This window comes from Danio rerio, chromosome 4, assembly GCF_049306965.1.
Source record: "Danio rerio strain Tuebingen ecotype United States chromosome 4, GRCz12tu, whole genome shotgun sequence".
In the NCBI taxonomy this organism is placed as follows: Eukaryota; Metazoa; Chordata; class Actinopteri; order Cypriniformes; family Danionidae; genus Danio; species Danio rerio.
This window is the reverse complement of record NC_133179.1, coordinates 75,181,265-75,208,151: the sequence shown is the minus strand read 5'-3', so window position 1 is coordinate 75,208,151 and position 26,887 is coordinate 75,181,265. Positions and strand designations below refer to the sequence as shown.

The window sequence follows — 26,887 nt, the reverse complement described above, 5'->3', positions numbered from 1 at the left end:
TCGAGTGATATTGAGATATTTAAATAAGTCATGTTTACTGTTGATCAGCGTTACCCTGATGAAGGCAGATCATTGCTGAAACTTGTAGGTGTTTTAAGGTTTAGCCATGTGAATAACGGCTTTTTAGATTTTCCACATTTTTCGAGCGCCTTGGACTGATTCCTGTTGTTGTTTTGATGAGTCCCAAAGAGCACCGACCAAATATTTGAGCTACCCCCGAGTGCTTTTTAGTAACTCCAATATTGACTCCAATAATGACTGAGTTGAGCTGTGAGAATGAAAGCCAACCTGTTATCTGCTCTGCATCTTCATGTTTGACTGTGAATGTGTCTTCAATCTTCAGGTCTTCACTCTCCTCTTTAATAAAGGCCATCTTTATAATAGTGGAGCTCAGTCGCTTCAGCAGGAGTTTCTCTGTCTGTTTAAGAGGAGAAGAATCAACACAAACAAGAAGAAATCAACACTAAACCTCTGTCTGTGTCTCAATCACTTCTCTAGCTCACTAGTCAGTGCACTGGAAGAGAATCACTTAGTTAAATGAGCTTTGCACTTAAATATGATCAGGAAAAACCCGCTGAAAACATCAGAACACAAACTAGTTTATCATTTATGGCTTGTAAAATATATTTAAAAGGCTTTAAATTACACATGTTTTGTAATGTATTATGTTTCTTGCTGTTTTTATGAAATACGTACAAAGTATGTTTGTTCATTCACACCGATTGACCAGCAGGCGAAGCCAGAACGCGGCGATTCAGTGAATCGTTTATCCAAGCATTTGATTCATTTGACTCGTAGTTTCATTTTCATCTACTCACTCATTTGATGAACTGACTGACGATACAGAAAGCGAAATGACACGCAGACTTCTGCAGATTAACCCTCTACACTGTTAAAAAAGCGTAATAGCTGTAACATTCCACAATAAAACCATGTTGAAATGATCAGATATATACAAACACTTCTTCAGCCGGATCACAGATGGAGCAGCGCGAGGGCGCGCTCTCATGACGTCATGCCAAAATAAAAGTCTTTTGTTTTGGCATGGGGCGCAAACATATTATATTCAAAAAACGAATTCAGAAATTGTATGTTGCTTGTATAGTAGAATGCTGTGAAATTGGAAGCTCATTAATCATCAATTAGCTCAGCCATTCTTACTGTGTGATGATGTGTGATTCTCCAACTCAGCACAGTGGAAATTAGACAACCCTACTGAAAAAACGGTTTAAGCCAGCATAGGCTTGGCTGGTTTTAGCTGGTCGACCAGGCTGGTTTTAGAGGGGTTTTTGGCCACTTCCATGCTGGTTTCCAGCCATTTCCAGCCTGGTCTTAGCTGGTCAGGCTGGGAGATGACCAGCTAAAACCAGCTTGACCAGCCTAGCCAGGCTGAGAGTCCAGCCAAAACCAGCTACGTCCAACTTAAACCAGGCTGGTCAAGCTGGTTTAGGCTGGTCATTTTTCAGCCTGACCAGCTAAGACCAGGCTGGAAATGGACAAAACCCTTTAAAATCAACCTGGTTGACTAGCTAAAACCAGCCAACCAGCTTAGGCTGGTTTAAGCTGGTTTTTTTCAGTAGGGAAAAGTGAAAGTAAAAATTCATTCATTCATTTTCTCATCGACTTAGTCCGTTTATTAATTTGGGATCGCCACAGCGGAATAAACCGCCAACTTATCCAGCAAGTTTTTTCACAGTGGATGCCCTTCCAGCCCATCCCTGGGAAAGGAAGTAAAAATTAGTTAAATATATGTTGTACATCCATGTTTATCATACTATATACACCTATTATATACACCGAAGGACTAATATTATATAATTCAGTATTGAGCCATTTTACAGCAGGCAAATGTAAAGACACAGTTAAATCCACAAGTTTACAGATGGGTTGCGGAATTCAGCTAGCCAAAATTGATCGTACTGTATGTGTGTGAATTAGTGTGTATGGGTGTTTCCCAGTTATGGTTGCAGCTGAAAAAACATATGCTGGAATAGTTGGCGATTCATTCCACTGTGGCGACTCCTGATAAATAAGCCGAAATGAAAATGAATGAATGAATGAGTTCAGGCTGGCCAAAGAGATCTAGAGTGACACAGTATATCGTTTCAGCATCGATATCGCAATGTGCAAACTTCCAATAGTCGCATCGCATGATAGCGGAGTCATTGAGTGATTATTTGCATTTGTTTTTTAAGGTCTGGGGCTGTGTATGCATTCCAAACTAATTGAAGACATTTGAGTACAATGAATAAAACATTTTTAGCTTAAAGACGAAATGTTTAGAACAGATTTATGAAACTAAAACATTACAGTGGTATTTGTTGGTGCGGTGGATGGTGGAGGGATGTTGTAGATGAAAGTGTGAGGGGCGTAGGGTGGTCGAGGAGGGGGATCGGTAAAATGAGGTGCCGAATCAGATCAGGCCTAGCATGAACACACTATTAAATGGATAACAACAGATCAAAGGTGCACCTCTCCACACCAGCAGGTGGCAGTACAGCATGCCATGTCAATCCACAAAGGGAAACTAAAACTATACGGACAGTGAACAAAGCAGCGTTTGTGTACACAATATTTGAGAATATTTCAGCTTCTGGTTTCATTACTTTTGGTTAGTTTTTCTCCTCCACCTGTCTTGGCCGCTGTTCACTTTCACTTTCTTCGACGACTCCCCAACCCTCTTCACTTTCGTCCGTGACAACTCTTCACTTTCTATCCTTCGTTCCCTCTGCCAATCAATACCCCTCTCCCGCTTTGCACTTTCGTGCGCGACACCTCTCTATCCTAAGGTTTCATGACGGATCCGTTACCCCGATCTGTTCCGGGACCTCGCAATTCACAACTTAGGCACTGACTAGCAGCAGTAATGTTAAAAGGCCAATATGAGTGCAGTTGAAATTGAGGATGCCCCATCCACTTATAAGTCTGACGTCTGGCAACATTTCGGTTTTCCTGTCACTGGAGAGGACGTTAACAAAAAAGCAGAAAAAAACAAACTGTATGTAAACTCTAAAAAAATTATGCCATACAAAATTGCGACTGGAGTACTGGAGCCTAGGTACAACATTACATCACACCCGCGGTTATAGACACACCCCCTAGTTTTTCACGATTCCGCGAACGCAGAGTCCATCGCAAAATCAACAAAAAGTTTTAAAAAAATTCGCGATCCTGCGAAATTCTTAATTTAAACGCAAATCGCAAAAATATTTTCGTAAAACATCAAATTTCAAACCATATAATCACAATATATTTATTCAGTTCAAGTTTGTTTTACACGACTTCTAGACGTTGCATACGCAGAGCACGTGATGTATTTGAGTGTCTCGAAAAATGACGTTTCACCTGCGCCCTCACAATCCAAACATCACATGGAATGGGGGGCGGGGAAGTGCTCAGCTTGTTCAAGCCCTAGCGCATGTCCTATGAGTGACAGATGCTCCAGGGAGTGAGAAAGTAAGATCGTAGATCTAAATCAGAGTAATACAAACTTCCTCTGGATTGATCCCTACTGTTTTAGATCTTGTCTTGACAAGAGATCAAAATAAAAAAGCTGGATTTTTATGATTTGTGTCATTGTTCCATATTGCACGCGTAACATAGTAAGCTACCTAATATGGTAAACACATATAATTTTTTTCATATATATATATATATATATATAAATATATATATATATATAAAAATATATTATTATATACATATTATATATATATATATATATATATATATATATATATATATATATATATATATATATATATATATATATATATAGATATATACACGTTTAATCGCAAAATTGTCCGCAATTTTCTGGGAATTACCGCCACAAAATCTGTCATTTTCAAACGCAAAAAACAAAAATCAAGAAAAACTAGGATGATTCGTCTGTGGCGTTGCTCTTTGCAGAAGTTGGGAAAAATTTGCAACTAATCATGCGCTAATGGAAGCGTCAGCCAATCAGATCTCTGTATGCACCAGCTCAGACAGTAGCCAATTGCTGACTAATTTCATTGGCTGACGCTGCTATGACGATCGCGTCAGCCCCAACTTCAGACATGGCCTCTGTCAAGCGTTGACGCTGAAGCCCCGTGTGAATCGGTCGTTAATCTCGCTTCGCCAGCAGGTTTGAATGTTCCCTGCGTTGGTCGATTGCTTGGCCGAGTGAGAAGTCGTGGCTTTTATTCATAGCAGTGCCACTGCGACAGCTGTGCTCACGACAAAGCAAAAGATGCTTGAGATCACATCTCAAGATGTTACTACACAATGGAACAGCTCAATGGATATGCTGGAACGCTGCCTCGAGCAACAAGCTGCAATACCGGGAACTCTTTTTGCACCTTCACTCCTTTAAGAAGTTTCCTTTAATTTTGTCATTTCAATAATATTTTATAAAACGTTTTTAAATTGTTTTATTTTCCAGAAACAGGCCTATTTAATTAATTGTCTTGAAGAAGGTTCATTTTGAATGGAAGACGTTTCAACAAAAGAAATACATTGAAGATCCGTAACGTTTTTTAAAGAAATATCCTGACACATATCGTAGTGTGAACATTACATTGTGATACACAATGTACCGTGAGTGTTTTGTTACACCCTTACTCCACGCAGAAGTGTAATTCAGCCTTAATGCTGCGTCTCATCGTGTGTTAGCATGTGTTTTTTAAGCTGTCCTTTCTGAGTGAAGCTCTTCCCACACTGGCAGGTGTAAGGCTTCTCTCCGGTGTGAATTCTTACGTGGATTTTGAGGGATGGGTATTGTCTGAAGCTCTTCCCGCACTGCCCGCAGCTGTAAGGCTTCTCTCCAGTGTGAACCCTCATGTGTATTTTAAGATTTTGTTTATGACCGAAACTCTTTCCACACTGTTGGCAGATGAAGGGATTTACTACACTGTGAGTTCCCATGTGAGCGTCGAGATTTGTTTTCTGACTGAAACTCTTTCCACACTGCTGGCAAACGTAAGGCTTTTCTCCAGTGTGGACCCGCATGTGGACCTTAAGGTTTTGTTTGTGGAAGAATCTCTTTCCACAATCTTGGCAGGTGTAAGGTCTCTCTCTGGTGTGAACTCTCATGTGGACCTTAAGGTTTGTCTGTTGAGCGAAACTCTTTCCACACTGCTGACAGGAGAAAGGCTTCTCTCCAGTGTGAATCCTTGTGTGGAACTCAAGTTTTTGTTTCTGATTGAAACTCTTCCCGCATTGTTGACAGGTAAAAGGCCTCTCTCCGGTGTGAATCCTTCTGTGGACGTCCAGGTTTGGTTTTTGGCTGAAACTCTTTCCACAATCACAACAGGTGAAAAGACGGGTGGATTTGGTTTTTCCGTCTTCCGTCGTTAGATGAGTCTCTTCCATCTTCACAGATTTTCCAACAGTCCTGACCTCATGGTGTTTCTCATATTGATCTTTCTCTTTCATTTCATTCAGTTCATCACTCTCCTCTTTCAGCACCAACACATCTAAAGCAAATAAAGAGAAATAGAAGTTTAGTCTAGTTGAAAGAAACAAAACAACAGACAAGGCCGGAGCAAGCTGAACTGCTGCTCTAGGCAAAGGATGGTCCCGCCGCCCTCAACAATAAAGCAAAAGTTGAGGGGTATAACTGAGGGCGCGGGAGGTGAGGGTAGTGTCGGTAACGCCGCCCTCTCTATTCTGCCGCCCTAGAAGCGGATATAACTGAGAGCGCGGGTGGTGAGGGTAGTGTCTCGTACGCTGCCCTCTCTATTCTGCCGCCCTAGAAGCGGATATAACTGAGGCACGGGTGGTGAGGGTAGTGTCGCGGACGCCGCCCTCTCTATTCTGCCAGCCTAGATGCGGATATAACTGAGGGCGTGGGTGGTGAGGGTAGTGTCGCGGACGCCGCCCTCTCTATTCTGCCGCCCTAGAAGCGGATATAACTGAGGCGCGGGTGGTGAGGGTAGTGTCGCGGACGCCGCCCCCTCTATTCTGCCAGCCTAGACGCGGATATAACTGAGGGCGTGGGTGGTGAGGGTAGTGTCGCGGACGCCGCCCCCTCTATTCTGCCAGCCTAGACGCGGATATAACTGGGGGCGTGGGTGGTGAGGGTAGTGTCACGGACGGCGCCCTCTCTATTCTGCCAGCCTAGACGCGGATATAACTGAGGGCGTGGGTGGTGAGGGTAGTGTCGCGGACGCCGCCCTCTCTATTCTGCTGCCCTAGAAGCAGATATAACTGAGGGCGCGGGTGCTGAGGATAGTGTTGCGGACGCTGCCCTCTCTATTCTGCCGCCCTAGACGTGGATATAACTGAGGGCGCGGGTGGTGAGGGTAGTGTTGCGGACGCCACCCTCTCTATTCTGCCAGCCTAGACGCGCATATAACTGAGGGCGCGGGTGCTGAGGGTAGTGTCGCGGACGCTACCCTCTCTATCCTGCCGCCTTAAAAGCGGATATAACTGAGGGCGCGGGTGCTAAGGGTAGTGTCGCGGTGCCGCCCTAGAAGCGGATATAACTGAGGGCGCGGGTGGTGAGGGTAGTGTCGCGGACGCCGCCCTCTCTATTCTGCCAGCCTAGACGTGGATATAACTGAGGGCGCGGGTGGTTAGGGTAGTGTTGCGGATGCTGCCCTCCCTATTCAGCCAGCCTAGACGCGGATATAACTGAGGGCGCGGGTGGTGAGGGTAGTGTCGCTGACGCCGCCCTCTCTATTCTGCCAGCCTAGACGTGGATATAACTGAGGGCGCCGGTGGTTAGGGTAGTGTTGCGGATGCTGCCCTCCCTATTCAGCCAGCCTAGACGTGGATATAACTGAGGGCGCGGGTGGTGAGGGTAGTGTCGCGGACGCCGCCCTCTTTATTCTGCCGCCCTTGGTGGCCGTTTAGGTCGCCTCTATGGACGCGCCGGCCCTGACAACAGACATAAATACATTTGAGCCAAAACAACAAGCTTGGTAGACCTTAAAAGCACTAAGTTACTAAGATGGGCGTTTTCAGTAATGTCAGGTCCTAGCAATATTTTTACATGTGTTTAAAAAAAAAAAAAAAACTGGCTTATAATATCTGGATTAATGAGTTTCAAGAGTTCACCCACAGCTGATGATTGAGTATAAAGTGTGTTTGGCATGCTGTCCCAGGTAAGAGCCCTGAGCTCATAAAATCCTCGAGCCTGGGGCTCCCTCCTGTTTGCAAGACGAGAGGGGAGTTTGAGCTCAGGTAGATCTGGAGAACTCCCCTGCTGTAGTAGCTAATGAACGGATAGTGATCGCTCTAAAGAGATAACTGCTTACTAGGAGCATGTCTATAGTGCTGATTTGGACTAGTCAACTAACTTAAGCTGCATGTTTTTGGACGGTGGGAGGAACCCGGGGAACCCAAGGGAAACCCATGTGAGCACGGGGAGAATGTCTAAACTGCACAGAAACGTCAGCTGGCTTCGTAAGGACTAGAACCAGTTACGTTCTAGCTGTAAGGCAACAGTGCTAACCACTGGGCCACCCATCTAGGAAAGGGGGAGGAGTAGGGGTGGAAAGGGGGATTCTTCAAAACGAAGATATCGGTGGTACATAACCCAGGGTATTTGTAGCAGCTTAGGAATAGTCTGATTAATGAATCATGAATTTAATAATGCGGGACCAGCTGTGATCAATCATAAACACGTGATCCTCAAAATTAGTTTATAAATAAACTTCACTTATTATAGACCAGGGGTGTCAAACTCAGTTCCCTGGAGGGCCGCAGTGAATGAATTTTGGCATAACTCTAGACATTCCTTTAAAATGTGATAGTCATGTTAAAAATATGAGTAAGAAAGTCAAGTCTAAACTGTTTTCGTTTAATTAGAAGGTTTTTAACACATCACACTGCAAAATTACACATGAACACACACTGATATTCTCTCACTTGACGTATTGCATTACATCATGGTCACAAGCCTCTTTAACTACACTGAAGCCTGTTGACTCGATATATAAACAAGCAGCTAAAGTTATCGACTCAAAGCCTATGCGCTGGCATCACTGTGAAGTTTTGATAGTTTTATTAAATGTAATTATCCTAAATTGGTTTCAAAATGTTTAAATAATCATGTTCCAGCCTCCTGTGCACAGGTGTTGAGAATTGGCACGTTTGCTAAAACACTTAAACAAATGCATTTGGTTGTCCAGTGTAATTGTGATGTCCATGTCAAATAAATAAATGATATTTATGTTCATCTCCCTGATACTGTTTCTTTAAGACCTTAGTGTAGAGGTCAGTGATGTGCTTTGGTTAAGTCACATGTCAGGATATACTACAATTGTTACTTATTTGTTTTAATATTTACTGGAGGAAATTTTGATATTTACTGTATGTTTCTCTACATGATAATACAATATTATGTTTGTTTTTAATAATATTCAGCAAAAAAGAATGGAATAAATGAGAGCTGCTGGAGTATGGGTTGTTGGAAAGTGTGTATAAGGTGTCAAGTTCTGTGTTGAAGCTTATAATACTGCATAATCAAAACAAACAGCACAATTATTAATCATAAGGAGATATCTAAATGTGAAATTTCTAAGTTTAATCCATTGTTGGACGTTGTTGCCATTTGGCAACATATCATAAAGTACCTTAAAACAATTATTTTTCCTAATATTTTTACAGCACGTCAAGTTCAGCCATTTTCAGAAAGATCTGAATGAGGATCAACTGACTGAGCTGATCTTCGAGAATGAAAGCCAACCTGTTATCTGCTCAGCATCTTCATGTTTGACTGTGAATGTGTCTTCAATCTTCAGGTCTTCACTCTCCTCTTTAATAAAGGCCATCTTTATAATAGTGGAGCTCAGTCGCTTCAGCAGGAGTTTCTCTGTCTGTTTAAGAGGAGAAGAATCAACACAAACAAGAAGAAATCAACACTAAACCTCTGTCTGTGTCTCAATCACTTCTCTACCTCACTAGGCAGTGTGCACTGGAGGAGAATCACTTAGTCACCGTTAATGAAGCATTTATGAAGTTTAGCATTTATTCTTTGCGAATAGCATTAACAGATGTGTACATTATGTTTTAAACGCGTTTAAATTACACTGTAAGACATGTCATGTTTGTTTTGGTTAATTTACACTGACTGATTAGCAGGTAACGGCAGCGCGCTGAGATTCAGTGAATCGTTTATCGAGACATTTGATTCAATTGACTCGTAGATTCTGAATGCCCCTTTTCATCTACTTACTGAACTGATCGACGACACAGGAAGCGGAACGACACGCAGATTTCCACAAATGAATGTTCGGTAATGTTAATAAAAGCTTAATAAAATGTTAGGTTCATTTGAAAACCATTTACACTAAAAATAGACCCTTAAAACGCCAACCTTTCTTCAGCCAAAGCAGCGCAGCGGCGCTGGCTAATGACGTCATGCTCTCTTACCAAAATAAGAGTCTTATCCTTTATGCAAAAAAAAAAAAAATATATACATATATATATATATATATATATATATATATATATATATATATATATATATAAAATACAAAAACTATATAATTGTTTCCTTTAAATTAAGAATGCAGTAACGTTTGAAACTAATGTATGATCAATTAGCACAGCCTGAAATAAGATCTGTGAGATGATTTCGTGGTTTATTATTGTGATTATTCATTTTCTTTTCGGTTATTCCCTTTATTAATCCGGGGTCGCCACAGCGGAATGAACCACCAACCTATCCAGCATATGTTTTACGCAGCGGATGCCCTTCCAGCTGCAACACATCTCTGGGAAATTAGTGTTATTATTAGCCACTTAATCCAGTTTATAAGTCCATATATTATAAACATTAAATAACAATGGCTGAAAATATGATGTCAGAAATTTTACAGAGAACAATATATAGTGCAAATAAATATTAAGAATAATAAAAACAAACTCTTATTAGTGCAAGTAGACAGTATTAAGAAACAAGTGAACATTTTGTGTAACTGATTCATGATTTTTAATGATTCTCTGTTGAAGATCTAGCTCAGGGGTGCTCAACCCTGTTCCTGGAGATCCACCTTCCTGCAGATTTCAGTTGCAACCCATATCAAACACACCTGCCTGTAATTATCAAGCCTTAAAACCGTTATATATCGAAAACACACATTATTTTTAAACAACTACGAGCACACATTTAACACATATGTGATAACTATTTTACTAATGATGCAGCATGATGAGATTGCTGAGTTTGCAGTAACTGAAATGCCAACACAACAGGACTGGTCTGCAGAAGGGATTTTCTAGCACATGCGTATCCGCTCCGCAAGCCCCGCACGCCTCTTCCTCTGCACCGAGCGGACTGATTTTTAACATCTCATGACGCACTAAGGCAGGGGTGGCCAACCCTGTTCCTGGAGAGCCACCTTCCTGCAGATTTCAGTTGCAACCCATATCAAACACACCTGAACCAATTAATTAGGACCTGAACACATTTACATTTACATTTAGTCATTTAGCAGACGCTTTTATCCAAAGCGACTTACAAATGAGGACAAGGAAGCAATTTACACAACTAAGAGCAACAATGAATAAGTACTAAAGGCAAGTTTCAGGTCTGTAAAGTTTAAGAAGGGAAGTATTAGTAGTTTTTTTTTTTTTTTTGTACAGTTAGTGTGATATTCAAAGAGGCAATTGCAGATTAGGAAGGGAAGTGGAGACTAAATAGTTGAGTTTTTAGTGGTTTCTTGAAGACAGGGAGTGACTCTGCCGTTCTGATGCAGTTAGGGAGTTCATTCCACCAACTGGGCAGATTGAGCGCGAGAGTTCGCGAAAGTGATTTTTTCCCTCTTTGGGATGGAACCACGAGGCGACGTTCATTCACAGAACGCAAGTTTCTGGAGGGCACATACATCTGCAGAAGTGAGTGCAGATAAGAAGGTGCTAGGCCAGAAGTCACTTTGTAGGCAAACATCAGAGTTTTGAATTTGATGCGAGCAGCAACTGGCAGCCAGTGCAAACGGATGAGCAGCGGAGTGACATGTGCTCTTTTAGCTTCATTGAAGACAACTCGTGCTGCTGCATTCTGGAGCAGTTGAAGAGGTTTGATAGAGTTAGCTGGAAGCCCGGCTAGTAGAGAGTTGCAGTAATCCAGTTTGGAGAGAACAAGAGCTTGAACAAGGAGTTGAGCTGCATGTTCAGATAAGAAGGGTCTGATCTTTCTGATGTTATAGAGTGCAAATCTGCACGATCGAGCAGTTCTAGAAATGTGGTCAGAGAAGTGATAATTACAGGCAGGTGTGTTTGATATGGACTGCAACTGAAATCTGCAGGAAGGTGGCTCTCCAGGAACAGGGTTGGCCACCCCTGCACTAAAGTAAACATTCTAAGCACATCGGTGTAATCGTACGCTTCAGGGATCACATGTGATTCAGTTTTATCGTTCGCCTCAAAGGGTTAACAGTGTGTTTATTCGTTTATTATTCAGCGATTCTTCTGCGTACCACTGGAGAGAAGCCCTCGTACCACTGCCTAATAGTAACTCTGGAGACTCCAAAACTGTGTGGGCCCTTAGAGTTGTTCTAACTTCCCCAACGTCCATGGCTCTAGAAAACACCCTATGATTGCGTAATCGCCATGGACCAATGGTATCTCAAAATTATTTAGGAGCCTAAACCTCCCGGAAATTTCAACGAGATTTTGTTTGAAATTGTCACTATTTCTGCTTTTCGATTTGGTTTGTTGGCTTGGCTTGCGTCGACGCCTCATTTAATCAGTTTGGTTTTTGTCCTCATGCTCTGCATTGTAGCTGAACAGCCAATCAGAGCACTCTCACAGCCACACTGGCGCAGATGCCGGTTTACTTCCTCCAACATGAGCCTGAGCAATGGCAATTGTGGAACACACAAAGCAAACTTCCCCAGCAAATGTTCACCGACGGTTCACCGTTGGCTTGGTGAGTCCCGGATTTAAACCTGACCTTTCAGACACGCTGAGCCATTTCAACAACCAAAGTTAAACATTACTAAAAAAACTTCCTCTTTGTTTCCTCTTTTCATTTGCATCAGGCCTCTCTCCAGACTGGATTCCCATGTGGACCTGAAGTCTGAAGTCTTTCCACAGTGTTGGCAGGGGAATTATTCAGTCCACTGTGAATTCCCACGTGGACATCAAGGGTTGCTTTTTGACTGAAGCTTTTTCCACGTCATGCGCAGGTATAGGGCTGCATTTGTAAGGTTTCTCTTTAGTGTGAACTCTCGTGTGCCCTGTAAGGTGTGATCTCTGATTGAAACTCTTTCCACAGTGTTGGCACTGGTAAGGCTTCTCCCCAGAGTGGATTCTCACGTGGAGCTTAAGGTTTTGTTTTAAACTGAAGCATTTTCCACACTGTAGGCACGTGTAAGGTTTCTCTTTAGTGTGAACTCTCTCGTGTCCTGTGAGATGTGCTTTCTGACTGAAACTCTCTCCGCAGTGTTGGCATTTGTAAGGCTTCTCTCTAGAGTGGATTCTCATGTGGAGCTGAAGTTTTTGTTTTTGGCCGAAACTCTTTCCACACTGTTGGCAGGTGAACGCATTTAGTCCACTGTGAGTTCTCATGTGGGCATCAAGGGTTGCTTTCTGACTGAAGCTCTTCCCACACTGTTGGCATTGGTAAGGCTTGTCTCCAGTGTGGACTCTCATGTGGACCTTAAGGTTTTGCTTACGATTAAAACTCCTTCCACACTGATGGCAGGAGAAAGGCTTCTCTTTAGTGTGGATTCTCATGTGGACCTGAAAGTTTTGTTTTCGATTAAAAGACTTTCCACACTGTTGGCATTGGTAAGGCTTGTCTCCAGTGTGGATTCTCATGTGGACCTGAAGGTTTTTTTTACGATTCAAACTCTTTCCACACTGATGGCAGGTGAAAGGCTTCTCTCCGGTGTGGATTCTCATGTGGACTTTAAGGTTTTCTTTACGATCAAAACTCCTTTCACACTGTTGGCATTGGTAAGGCTTGTCTCCGGTGTGGATTCTCATGTGGACCTTAAGGTGTTGTTTATCAATGAAACTCTTTCCACACTCTTGGCATTGGTAAGGCTTGTCTCCTGTGTGGATTCTCATGTGGACCTTAAGGTTTTGTTTTTGAGTGAAACTCTTTCCACATTGCTGACAGGTGTAAGGCCTCTCTCCAGTGTGAATTCTTCTGTGGATTGCCAGGTTTCGTTTTTGACTGAAACTCTTTCCACAATCACAACAGATCACATGGCGTTTCTCGTATTGATCTTCCTCTTTCATTTCATTCAGTTCATCCCTCTCCTCTTTCAGCGCCAACAAATCTTAAAAAAAAAAGAGAAATACAATATTAGCCAAGTTTAGAAGGCACAAAACACCAACATAAACGCAGGTCAGCGTCAACACCAAGAGACATGCTAGATCTTACTAAAAATAATAATAAAAGAGTGGTTTCCTCTAGATTTTTACTTGTCGTCTTCTTTAAGGCTGCTTTCACATCTGTAGTTCGCTTCATTTGGTCCCGGATCAAGCGCAATAAATGATACATTGTTGCATCTTCTGCCGTCTTTGGGTCGTTTTCACACCACACTGCTGGCTTTGGTCTGAACCAGTTGAAACGAACCAAAATGCAGTCATCTGACAAAATCCTCATCTCTGATTGGCCAGATGTTGTTGAACATATTTCCTAAACTGCTTATTGATTAGTTAGATTTCTCGTGTGGGAAAATGCCAAAGAACTCCCCCAAGAAAACAAAACCGGCAGACACGAAATGTTGTTTTTACTCTGGAGGGACGACTGCGCTGGCTGATTGTATCCCTGCTTTAGACAAACTATACATTTCGAGAATGAAGCGCGGCCGCGGCTGGAAAACAGTGTTTAATGCATCGCTCGTCACTTCAGGAGGAGGCGTTAGTCAATTTAGCTAAACTGCGACGTGGTCATCTTGCGGAAATATTACCAACGATCCATCAGGTAATGTTTTCCTCTCTCTCTCTCTCTCTGTTGGTAAAGCGCTGTCAACAAATATTTTTCCTACATATCCCATAATGCACAGCGCATCAGCCTACAGCAGCTGGATTAGTCCAAAAGGCTCAGTACTTTTTGCGGTTGGACCTGTTTTAGTACGGATCATATTCTCACCACAAACGAACTGCTCCAGGGTTCGTTTGAAAGCGTACCGAGACCACTTCTTCAAGCAGGTCTCGGTACGCTTATTTGGTCCGCTTTTGGTGGGCACTCGAGTACGCTTGCTGCATTCTCACCTGCCCAAACGTACCGCACCAAAAGGGGAAACGAACTCTAGTGCGATTCAATCAAACTAAATAAGGCAGGTATGAAAGCACCTAATGCTGTGTTCACACCAGACGCGTAACGCGTGGATAAATCCCGCTATTCGCACGTAAATTGCCGCGTGAACATTTGAGTTTACTCTCTTCATTCGCGCGTCAAACCCCGCTTCATTCGGGCGTGAAATCCGCTTCATTCGCGCGTCAAATTCACTTCAGAACAGGCGCGGATTTGCGTGATGGGCAGGGCTTCTGTCTGCCTGGTGACTCTAGCTTCATGGCTAAATGGCTAACATGGGTTTTATGAAGAAAATAACAGTGTTTATGTGCTTTATGAAGACTGAAAACTAGTGTCGATACGTTTAGTGCCGTGTCTGAGTCCACTACATCCTTTCAGAGATGCATCCAGCTCTGTGAGCTCATAAACTCCTCCAGAAACTGAACCTGGATGACGGAGAATTTTAGCGGTGCCTCTGACTGAGCCCAGCCCAGTTTGATGACTTGTTGTCAGTGTCGCCTGGAGGATTTCCCCCGAGACACCATCAACAGATTCTACGTCACAATCACGCCCCCACAAGAGCAAGCTTCTGATTGGTTAACGCGGCGCGAATGTCCGCTGAAGTTCAGATTTTCAAACTTGAGAGATTCGCGCGAAACGCTCGTTAAGCGTGTCAAACGCGCAAAACGCTCAATTCACCTTGCGCGTATCACGCTATTCGTAATGCGGCATTCGCGTGTATCGCACCGAAAGATGTCTATTCGCGCGTTTGCATTGACTTAACATGTAAATCACTCGCGCTTGACGAGCGTTCCGCGTCTGGTGTGAACGCAGCATTAGACACCTACAAGCTAGCAGTTAGCAAACCTGGCTTACTTGGTTCATTATAGACCAATCCCAAGTGTGTCATTTACAGTGTGTACAGAAAGTATTCAGACCCCCTTAAATGTTTCACTCTTTGTTATATTGCAGCCATTTGCTAAAATAATTTAAGTTTGTTTCTTCAGTTGCAGATGCAGTTGGGAGATAGTAGCTCCAGCTACTTTTGTTTGTGTTTACCTTGTAATTAAAGTTGCATAACGTCTGCCGGTTCTCGCCTCTGAGTTTTAGCTACTTTAAGGTAGAGTTCAGAAAAAACAAAACACCAGCGAAGAAACTCGACATGGAGGAACATAAAAACCTGCTGCCAGCTAGTGTTTCGGCAGTGTAACTGCAGAGCAAGACAAACAGCAGCAGAAGTATAAATGCACGACATGGGGCAGATGCCGTGAGTCAGGGCAATCACTCCACACAGAAGTATCAGTCAGCCTCGAGCCCTCTGCTGTTCACACTGATGAAGCATGACTGTTGGTTATATACACTATGAACCACTTCATCAAGTCCTCAGATTATAGTAAATCACGCTCATATGACAGTCTCCAAAAGCATCGTTCATTCTGCAGATCTGAATTAGGATTAAATGACTGAGCTGATCTGTGAGAATGAAAGCCAACCTGTGTGTTGCTCAGCATGTTCATGTTTGACTGTGAATGTGTCTTCAATCTTCAGGTCTTCACACTCCTCTTTAATAAAGGCCATCTTTATAATAGTGGAGCTCAGTCGCTTCAGCAGGAGTTTCTCTGTCTGTTTAAGAGGAGAATCAACACAAACAAGAAGAAATCAACACTAAACCTCTGTCTTTGTCAATGGTATTCAAACCAAACCCCAATAAATAAATAAATAGATAGATAGATAGATAGATAGATAGATAGATAGATAGATAGATAGATAATGTATTGGACAAGCCCTGCTGTATTTAAAGTATTTTGAACATACCAAAAGTACTGTCTATGTTAGCATAACATATTTATTTCGGACTATTCTGCTGTAGAGATATGCCATTTTACTTTACCCAGATCAGATTACTTAACTACACAGAGTATGTGAAAGTATGCCAGAGTATAACTTAAGTTAATTCAATGTTTAAGTTAATAAAATCGTATTAAGATTAATTATTGCTATCATTAATTGTTCAACATCCTTAACATAGCAGGTGCCAACACACAACCCCTGTTTCCTCAGCAAACTGAACCGACCTGAGGTACTGGAGAAATTTTACACACTTATGAATTTATTGATATGTAAAATACATTTAGTGGACTTTTTACACATTACTTCAGTATAATATGACTTGTTTGTTGTTCATTTACACCAATTGAACAGCGCGCGGCGATTCAGTGAATCGTTTATCGAAGCATTTGATTCAATTGACTCGTAGTTTCTAGAAGCTCATTACCCTCTACTTACTGCGATTATTCTTGTTTGTTGACGTAAATTGGAGATACAGGAAGCGAAATGGCACGCAGATTTTCATAAATCAACCTCCGGTGATGTTAAAAAAACATAAACAATGTTTAGTTCCACATTAAATCCATTTTGGTAATCGGGTTCTTTAATACACAACCTTTCTTCAGCCGGATCACAAAAAAAAAAAAAAAAAAAAACACGGCGGCGCGGCCTCATTACGTCATGCCGTCCTACCAAAATAAAAGTTCAGAACTTGTATTGTTTTTATTATTTTAACTTAATGCAAATTGAAAGCTCTCGTATAAATAATTATCAAAGAGATTTTTACCATCATTATTAGTGATTTTTATACTTAATGTGGAAGAAGCAGTGAAAATCAGCCAACAGTGCAAGTAAAACAACAGAGTTAAAGTTAAACAGATAAAATTTGTTAAAGAGAAGTTAATTGTGTGGCATTTTTGTACATTTTAAAATAAGTATTTTATCTAATGCCTTATTTTGAATAACCACAGTTGAAGATCTAGCTATATTATTCTTTATCACTGCTGCTTTCAGTAAAAAGCCGGTTTAGACAAATGTAAAGTGAATCAGAGCAGCTTTACACGAATGAAAAAGCAAAAGAACAAGTCAGAAAAAGTCAGAAAAGAACATTTTTATCATTGTGGAACATATTCAAAATATCTAGCGGGTCGCAGAAGTAACTGATACACAAGTCATGTTTCGATACAACAGGAATAAACAACAAATCCACAGGTGTAGGGTTTCTGTTTATTTTGAACAGGTAGAAGTGTTTTGTCACAATCAGCTCCAGAACTGAAGAGCTTCCTGTGATAGAAAAAGTACAAAAATCAACAGAATAATGAAACATTAAGCTTTATATTTAGAAGACAGTATATTAAACTTACAGGTAAATCCCAACCTTCTGCTAAAACAAAACAACGGAAAATGAATCATTGATTGGGGCTGTTGCAAAGTGAAGTCTGAGGTCCCTGATCTGTACCACCTAGGTCGGCTATCCAGGGACTGTACCAAAATGCTGGGGGTGGGGGTTCCAGGAATTTTCTGGGAGACAAAACCATACAGGAGATGGATCTGAAATACGGGAGACTCCCAGGAAAAACATATGTTCTGATGTTGTCTGTTGTTCAAGAGTGCCTTGACGCAAGTCCTGCATACGTCTGTGCGTAGTGGTTCTTGAAGCACTGACTCCAGCTGCAGTCCACTCTTTGTCAATCTCCCCCACATTTTTGAATGGGTTTAGTTTCTCTCCAGTATGCGGTTCTCCCTATTGCTTTACTTTTTTCTACCACATCTTTTCCTTTGTTTCGCCTCTCTATTAATGTGCCTGGACACAGAGCTCTGTGAACAGCCAGCCTCTGTTTTTGCGAAGACGTTTTGTGTCTTGTCCTCCATGTGCAAAAACTGTCAAATCAGTTGTGAAATAAAAAAAATTGAAAGAAATAAACACTTAAATATATCAGTCTGGGTGTAATGCATGTGTACATTATACAAGTTTCCCTCTTGAATGGAATTAGTGAAATGAAGCAAAGTTTTGAGATATTCTAATTATATGACCAGCACTTGTAGTTTCAGTTCTTTTACATTTTAGACACATTAAGATAAAATAATTTAACGTATATTAGAGTGCTCAATCTCAGTCCTAAAGCAGTGGACCCATCAGAAAACTTATAGGAGGTGCTAGCAGCATAAAGGAGAACACTTCCAAAACACTAGTTGGCAGTGAGGTGTTTGTTCCTCTGTGTCGAGTTTCTTCACTGGTCTTTTGTTCTTCTGAATGCTTCCTTAAAATGTACAAGTGGTTTAAACTTGCTCATTTTGAGGCAGGAACCAGCGGACGTGCAACAATTTTAACCATGAGGTAAACACAAAACAAAACTTTCCATCCGGAGCTCCCTCACGAGACTCCACACTTGTAAACAATCACTCCATCTGGCTCGCGTGGCTCTCAATCCCACCCACACTCGTCAGTGCTACCAAGGCAACCAATCACAGAGCTTGCGCTACGTGTCGTTGCGACGTGTAGTTACATTTTTTGAGAGCATAGGCCGCGCTGTAGCATGCAAGTGTGCTTGACGCAGTAGTATAAACCAGCCTTAACTGGGCACTTTAGACCCAAAGTGTTGTGTGAATGGAACCTAAGTTGTTCTACTGCTATGATCTTTTTTTGCCAGTTCAGTGACTGGGACATCTGGACTGACTGTATTCATTATCGGAGTCCATGAACCAAGCATAAACATGTACAGTTACACTCCCAAGCATATTCTACATCACAGGTGCCCAATCCTATTGCTGGAGATCTACCTTCCTGCAGAGTTTAGCTCCAACCCTGATCAAAACACAACTGAACTTACTGAGTAGGACCTGAAGAAGCACTTGATGTGATGAAGTCTGCAGCTGAACTCTGCGGTAAGGTAGATCTGCAGGAACAGGATTGGGGACACCTGTTTTGGATAGTTCAAAGTTGGTTCAGATCAGTCCAAATCTACTGTCTCTGCTGGCTTGAGTCAACTGCCTAGTTTAATCACTCTAGTTTTTGTCCTCATGCTGTGAATCGTAGCTGAACAACCAATCAAAGCACACTCTCTTCCCAAGGGCCACACAGGCGCAGATGCTGGCTAAGGCTTGTCTCCAGTGTGGATTCTCATGTGAACCTTAAGGTTGTGTTCATGACTGAAACTCTTTCCGCACTGATGGCAGGAGAAAGGCTTCTCTCCAGTGTGGATTCTCATGTGGACCTGCAGGTTTTGTTTACGGTTGAAACTCTTCCCACACTGTTGGCATTGGTAAGGCTTGTCTCCACTATGGATACTCATATGGACCTGAAGGTTTTGTTTACGATTGAAACTCTTCCCACATTGTTGGCATTGGTAGGGCTTCTCTCCAGTATGAATTCCCACATGGACATCAAGGCTTGGTTTTTGACTGAAATTCTTTCCACATACTGTACAGATATAAGGCTTGTCTCCAGTGTGGATTCTCATGTGGACCATAAGATTTTGTTTATCAGTGAAAGTCTTTCCACAGTGATGGCAGGAGAAAGGTTTCTCTCCTGTGTGGATTCTCATGTGTACCTTAAGGGTTTGTTTTTGACTGAAACTCTTTCCACACTGTTGACAGGTAAAAGGCTTCTCTCCAGTGTGAATTATTCTGTGGATTTCCAGGTTTGTTTTTTGATTGAAACTCCTTCCACAATCTTGGCAGGTGTAGGGTGTCTCTCTAGTGTGAACTCTCATGTGGACCTTAAGGTTTTGTTTTTGAGCAAAACTCTTTCCACAGTGTTGACAGGTGAAAGGCTTCTCTCCAGTGTGAGTCCTTCTGTGGATTTTCAGGTTGTGTTTTTGGCTGAAACTCTTTCCACAATCACAACAGGTAGATTTGGTTTTCTGAGTCTTTTTCTGCTCTGAAGATTTTTCAACAGTCACGATACCCTGGTGTTGCTCACATTGATCTTTCTCTTTCATTTCATCGCTCTCCTCTTTCAGCACCAACGCATCTAAAGCAAATAAAGAGAAACACAAGTTTAGCCTAGTTTAGAAGGCACAAAACACCAACATGAATGCATTTCAAAACATACAAGCATGCTAGATCTTAAGAACAGAATCACTAAAAGAGTGCTTTCCAGTAATCTGAGGTATTATCAATGATTGTACTTGTTGCCTTCCTTAAGACCCCAAAACCAGGTTTACTTGGTTCCAGTGTTTAATTTCTGGACCCGGAATGTTACACAAGGAGGGAGAGGTGTCACGGACGAAAGTGAAGAAGGGGTGTGGGGGATCCATGGAAGAAATTTGGGAGGGTTGTCACAGACGAAAGTAAAGAGCTTTCCTTCACAGGGTGCACCCTTAAAAAAAGGTGGGGAGCTCCGTCACCTGGGAGGAGGTTAGGGGGAAGATACAGTACATGCTTAAGGGATGATGTCTGTGATGTTTGCCTGCTTGGGAACGCTGTGTGATTCCCTGAGGAAGCTGGAGTAAGTGTAAGAAGAGTTGTAAGACTGCTGACCCTGTTACCCAGACCCAAATAAGCAGTAGATAATGGATGGACTGATGTATCAAGAGAAGTACAATAGGATGATGCCTCAATAATTTTGAGTAAATATGGATTTTTTTTAATTGTCACGATCACCAATGATCTAGTGGTGCAGATCACTGAAGAACTAAACATCTGTCACTGAAGTGGACTACAAATACTATCATGCACCACACACACCGGTTCCTGATTTCCTTCGATTCCTTGTCTTGTTTTTCCTTGCCATGTTTCATGACCCTCGCTTTGTTTATTGTTTTTATTGTTTATTGACTACTCTTTTGGATTGCCCTTTATGTTACCATTTGCTCCTGCTTGTGACCATTACCTGCCTGACTACTCTAAAAGACGCTGCATTTTGGATCCGCAACTCCGTTGCCTGTATCTCCCATGTTACAAAAATATTTGTTGTAGACATTTAAAGTACATTTGGCAGAATTTTTAACTTGTATTTGTGTATTTTTCTGAACTGGAACTGAAGTCCTAAAGCCAAATGAGTTACAGATATGTTTCCAGGTACCACATAATATATTGTAAAAAAAAATGGTTTAAGGAAAATGTTCATGTATTCACAATACAAACATTGAACAATACATTACATTATTTATTTATTTTTAATAAAGTTAATGGAACTAAAGTTGGTCATTGTTTATTTCGACAGGAAATTCTGATTCATTTTGAGTCTTATGTGCGACTAAATCTACCCTCCAGAAATATGGCCAGTTAAATCATAATAGGTTATTTATGCGCATTTCTTAAAATTCCTACGCTTATTATATACTCCTGGAGAACACTTCTAAAATACTTATAAACATGAAGGATATTACAATATAAACGATACAGAGCCTGATTTAAAAGCTGTGCTGTAACATTAGACTCAAAACACCTTAAATAATGAATTCTTTATAATGAACCTGCCACATAACCTTCATTTTTAAACATTACTGGCGTTTGTCAAGGCTTTTGGGTATTTTAATAGCTTTAATAGCTTGTGAAGTAGGGATGTCAAAGCAGGAAGATTCTTACACCAGAACTTCCAAATCGAAAGTGAAAGTAAAAATGTGTTGTGGCAAGTTTACTGTAGATGACATATGCTTTTAATTTAGGAGTGTATTGAGTGCTGTCGAGTTAATTAATTCCACAAGCATATTACTAATAATCTAATAGGCTGTGTGGGTGAAGATCACCTTCAGTTTGACATCATTTTGAAAACCGAAAGTGAAAGTAAAAATGTGTTGTGGCAAGTTTACTGTAGAAGACATATGCTTTTAATTTAGAAGTGTATTGAGTGCAGTCGAGTTAATTAATTCCACGAGCATATTACTAATAATCTAATAGGCTGTGTGGGTGAAGATCACCTTCAGTTTGACGTCATTTTGATAAACAACGTCTCTGCTAAATGCAAGTCTTTGGCGCCATCTCAGAAATGCATTTCAAGTGTGCTTCGGTATTTATTTATACCTGCACTTAGATTTTCTTCTCCCACATACTGACATTTTGGACAGTGAGTTTAGTTTTCAGTTTAGTTTAATATTTAAACAAAGTTTCCTTCAATAAACATTTTTTTTATGTCTGTATTAATTTACAAAAAAAATCAGAACATTTCAGCATTATTTAAAACTAATTTTTACTTAGTTTTAGTCAGGTTCCCTCCAAGAAAAAATGTTGTTGACGAATGATTATTATAATATTATTCATTAACAACATTTTCTTAAGGATGGAAACCAGACTAAAACTAGATAGACATTAGTTTATAACCATGTTTATAACCCTTCAGTCTTACTCCAACTGCAGACGATAAGCCTGTCAGGCTTTATTTGTGCTATAACAACCACCTGGATGTACTTTATCCCTTACTTAAATGAACTATTTAACCTCCTCTGAATAATTATTTAATCATTTAAAAATATATATTATTTCACAAACATTATAAGCAGCTTCTGAAAATTACCTAATGACGCTGAACATTATTTTTTACTCTCAATCTAGTTCTTCTTAATGGGGAGACAATTATTAAGAACACAATTATTATTTATTGACTTTAATTAAATCATCAAAGACTTTACTTTTATACAAAAACTCTTTAAATGTTGGTGCAGTCTTCATTTCTTTCCAACTTTCAGACCCCTAACCTTACTATTGTCTTCATAAACGTTAATATAAATAAGGTTTGTTTTTGAATTTGAATTTGTTTTTAAATATTTAATCAATAAATATCAGTTTTTGATGTGATTATTGGCCACACCAACAGGCAAACTAATTAGTTTTGGTTCTAATATCATCATGAACCACTGTGATATTATGTAGTTTTAAAGTACAACATATTAATGTTTTAATGCAGAAAAAGCCAATGTGGATGTGTTAAGGAGCAAAAATACAGCATAAGGACTCTTATTTTGCTGTTGTGTCGTCAATCATGTTGCAAGTCATATCTCTCCGGCGCCTCATTAGGGATGCTCTTTATGAACTGGCCCCCATGATTAACTAAAGGAATAGCCCGGTAGTAGATCTTAGAGAATGAACACCAACCTGTATGCAGCTCAGCATCTTCATGTTTGACTCTGAATGTTTCTTCAATCTTCAGGTCTTCACTCTCCTCTTTAATAAAGGCCATCTTTATAATAAAATACATAATAAAAGTTGATTAATTCTTCAGACATGAGGCTGATTCTTCATCAAGACAGATAAGTATACAGGTGTGGTGTTTAGGCATGCGTGTTTTACCTGTCTTACATCTCTACAGATTTTTAAATAACAACACTTTAAAAGGTTTTGCTTGGGCTCTATAATGTCTAGTAATTCTTTCATTTTTAGTTTACGGTTTTGGTGATTCATTATCAAACAGTAATTTGATTTTAAGCACAATAATTCAAGAAAGCAGTAGGCTCATAGTTTCTAAATGCTCAGATTCTCTCATATATACCTTCAGAGACTGAAAATGATTGTATTTAAACTGAATTTCGATCCAGGAGAAAAAGGAGATGTGTTGAGGTACAGTAAGTTTTATATTTGCACATTCAGACTTGCTCCCTGCTAATATCCTTTCAGAATAGCATTCCTTGCTAATGATAAACAGTGAAATCATATTAGCAGCCAATGATTATCAAAGCGCACTATTCACAGTCACACAAACAGTGCTAATGTTGTTTTCAAGTCATTCTTCCATGTAATATTTAAAGTAACATATGAAGCGTGTCATAAGTTGCCATTGAAGGAATGTGCGAATATAAACCAACCTTTCTCAACCGAGACGCAATTTTCCTGTGACTGGTGTCTAAAAATGTGACTCATTCACACAGAATGCTGATAATTAACGCTAGAACAAAGCACTTTAAACGCCATAGTGATGAAATAAATAACTTTTAACGTTGTCTGGACATTTTATGTCGATTAAAACACTTTAAAAACAAACCTTCATCGGCTGAATCCAAAGCGTGTCGCTGATAGATGACGTCATGAAACAAAATAAAAGTCCCGTCTTTTATACCAATCTAGGCGGTATTCACCAGATGAATTCTTGATATAATATACAGTATATCTAATACAGTGCTATTTCAGTTAGTGATTTCCATCAAAGTTCTCCGTGATGTTCAGTGTCTGTATAGACTGCAGTAAAGACTAGTCATGCTTAAACATTTTCCTGCAGTGAAAAACTGTAAAAACCAGCAAGTTTTGGACATTTTGTAAAATACATAAAAATTAATTAATTAACTTTAAATAAATAAATTAAATTACAATAAATAAATAAATAAAATTTCAATAAATGTATGTAAATTTTAATAAATTAAAAAAAACATATAATGTAAATACATTAAAATAAATGAAAACCAATGAATAAAGTTACAATAAATAAACAAATTAAAAATAAATGAAAATATATAAATAAATGAAATTTTATTAAATTAAATAATTAAATAAATAAAATAAATAAATTGTAAATAAATAATTAATTAACTTTAAATAAATAAATTGAATTACAATAAACAATTTAATAAAATTGAAAATAAATGAATATAAATTAATACATTTAAATAAATTAATAAAATGTAAATACATTAAAATAAATGAAAACAAATGAATAAAATGTAAATAAATAAACAAATAAAAAATAAATGAAAATATATAAATAAATAAAATTTTAATAAAGGAATTTAAAATAAATTATACATAAAAATTAATTAATTAACTTTAAATAAATAAATTAAACTACAATAAATAAAGAAATAAAATTTCAATAAATGTATGTAAATTTTAATAAATTAAAAAAAACATAAAATGTAAATACATTAAAATAAATGAAAACCAATGAATAAAGTTACAATAAATAAACAAATTAAATATAAATGAAAATATATAAATAAATGAAATTTTAATAAATTAATTTCAAATAAATTAAGAAATTTAAAATATGAAAAAGATTTGAAATAAATAAAATTAAAATAAATAAATAAAATAAATAAATTGTAAATAAATAATTAATTAACTTTAAATAAATAAATTAAATTACAATAAATAATTTAATAAAATTGAAAATAAATGAATATAAATTTTAATACATTTAAATAAATTAATAAAATGTAAATACATTAAAATAAATGAAAACAAATGAATAAAATGTAAATAAAAAAAAAATGAAATAAATGAAATATATATAAATAAATACAATTTTAATAAAGGAATTTAAAATAAATTAATAAATTCAAAATATGAAAAATTTAAAATAAATAAATAAAAATTTATTTATTAAATAAATAGGTAGTGACGCGACATCATGACGCCACAACAACACACCAAAATAAAAGTCCCGTTTAAAATGACTAAATTTGTTTATGTCCGCTGGAATTATAGGAGTTTGATCATTGTTGAAATACATGTTAAAATATACGCTGTCAGTTGTATTTTTCAGTCTAAAAAATACTTTGGGATTCAGTCTTAAATAATAATAAATAATTATTGACTGTTTAAATCTGCAATTTTATTCTGTCAGTGTCTGTAGTAATGGACATGCCAATAAAAATACAATTTCACATCAAAACAGGGACATTTCATTCTATCAATAAATATTTATCTTAAAAGGTTGATGAAGAGATTAGTTTCAGTGTCAACTAGTGTTATTAATGTGAGCTGTTATTTCTGTAGAATCAGCGTCCAGCATCATCACATTAATAACATCTGCTCATTTACATCCCAACAAATACTCAAGAACACTAAATTACAAAATATACCACAAGCATAAACAAAATACACCACCATTCACTACTACAAATCATGCATTTGCATTCTGCAGGTATTGAATCAATCCTGTAAAATCATGGCAATATTTAAATAAATCCAGAGTCTTTCCAGAAATCCCCCTGGGCTTTGCTGATGACACTGTAACATCTCTTGAAAAAAAAAAAAAAAAAAAAATATATATATATATATTTATATATATATATATATATATATATATATATATATATATATATATATATATATATATATATATATATATATATAAAGTATACCATCTGCTTTTAAAATGGCTCCTGTTTTGCACAATTCTTTAGTATCTGAATGTCCCCAGAATGTCCCCATCGGGTCATCGATTATACCCTTCTGAAAATGTCACTATTGGAGTCAGTAGAAAGTGGCTTCATCATAAATAGTATTCAGCCACCGATAGACTTCCTGTGTAAGGTTGATGTGACTATTTTCAATTTCTTAGGGCTCCTTTTACAATCAAATGACATTTTAATGGAATTAAAATATAGTCAGTCAAAGAGACTTCAGCATTATATTAGTAGTTCAAGTTTAAAACGAGATGAAAGGTTGTTTAAAGCAGCAGATGAGCGCAGAAACTCTGTTTAATAAATAAAGAAATGTCCATATTTTAAAGTCCATATTTTTGGACTTTAGGTCACTGATTCGAGTCCTGGTTGGGTTAGTTCTCTGTGGAGTTTGCATGTTCTCCTCGTGTCGGCGTGGGTTTCGTCCGGGTGCTCCGGTTACCCCCACAGTCCAAACACATGCTCTATAGGGGAATTGATTAACTAAACTGCCCGTAGTGTATGAGTGTGTGTGACTAAGTGTGCACGCCGAAGAGTTGCCGGACCTCGGAGGCCTACCCTATGATGGACCACCAATTCTGCATCTCGCCGACCATGGACATGGAAGCAGAAGAGGATATCAGAGCTAGGTAAGACTCACTGCGGCAGACTTTATGTTTACAGTTTAAGTGACGGTCCTTCTATCTACCAAGAGAATATACAGCCATTTACACTAATAACAACAATAGGGGTGAACAGCACTTCAGTGAGTAGTAGACGTCCCACCCAGATGGTTTTCCAATACCTGGCTGAGGATTGCAATCATGCAGACCTAAAGAGT

At 39.1% G+C, this 26,887-nt stretch overlaps 2 protein-coding genes across 2 annotated transcripts in view; both read right to left on the bottom strand.

Annotated features, from left to right (window-relative positions):
* LOC137487271 (uncharacterized) overlaps positions 1–420 on the bottom strand; it is a 98,951-nt gene extending 98,531 nt beyond the window's left edge. The window contains exon 1 of the mRNA XM_073948441.1: positions 289–420. Coding sequence (XP_073804542.1) covers positions 289–373 — 85 coding nt within the window. The 5' untranslated portion in view covers positions 374–420. The remainder of the gene's footprint in view (positions 1–288) is intronic.
* Positions 346–23,975, bottom strand: LOC101884295 (uncharacterized). The gene is made up of 9 exons (XM_073949100.1): positions 23,931–23,975; positions 23,048–23,132; positions 19,109–19,985; positions 17,779–17,893; positions 15,679–15,808; positions 12,052–13,223; positions 8,678–8,843; positions 4,606–5,459; positions 346–418 (listed from the first exon to the last, which is right to left on the bottom strand). Exons 1-8 carry the CDS (start codon positions 23,973–23,975, stop codon positions 4,630–4,632), a joined length of 3,420 nt encoding a protein of 1,139 aa, XP_073805201.1. The 3' UTR covers positions 346–418; positions 4,606–4,629.
* Positions 23,976–26,887: the final 2,912 nt, after the last annotated feature.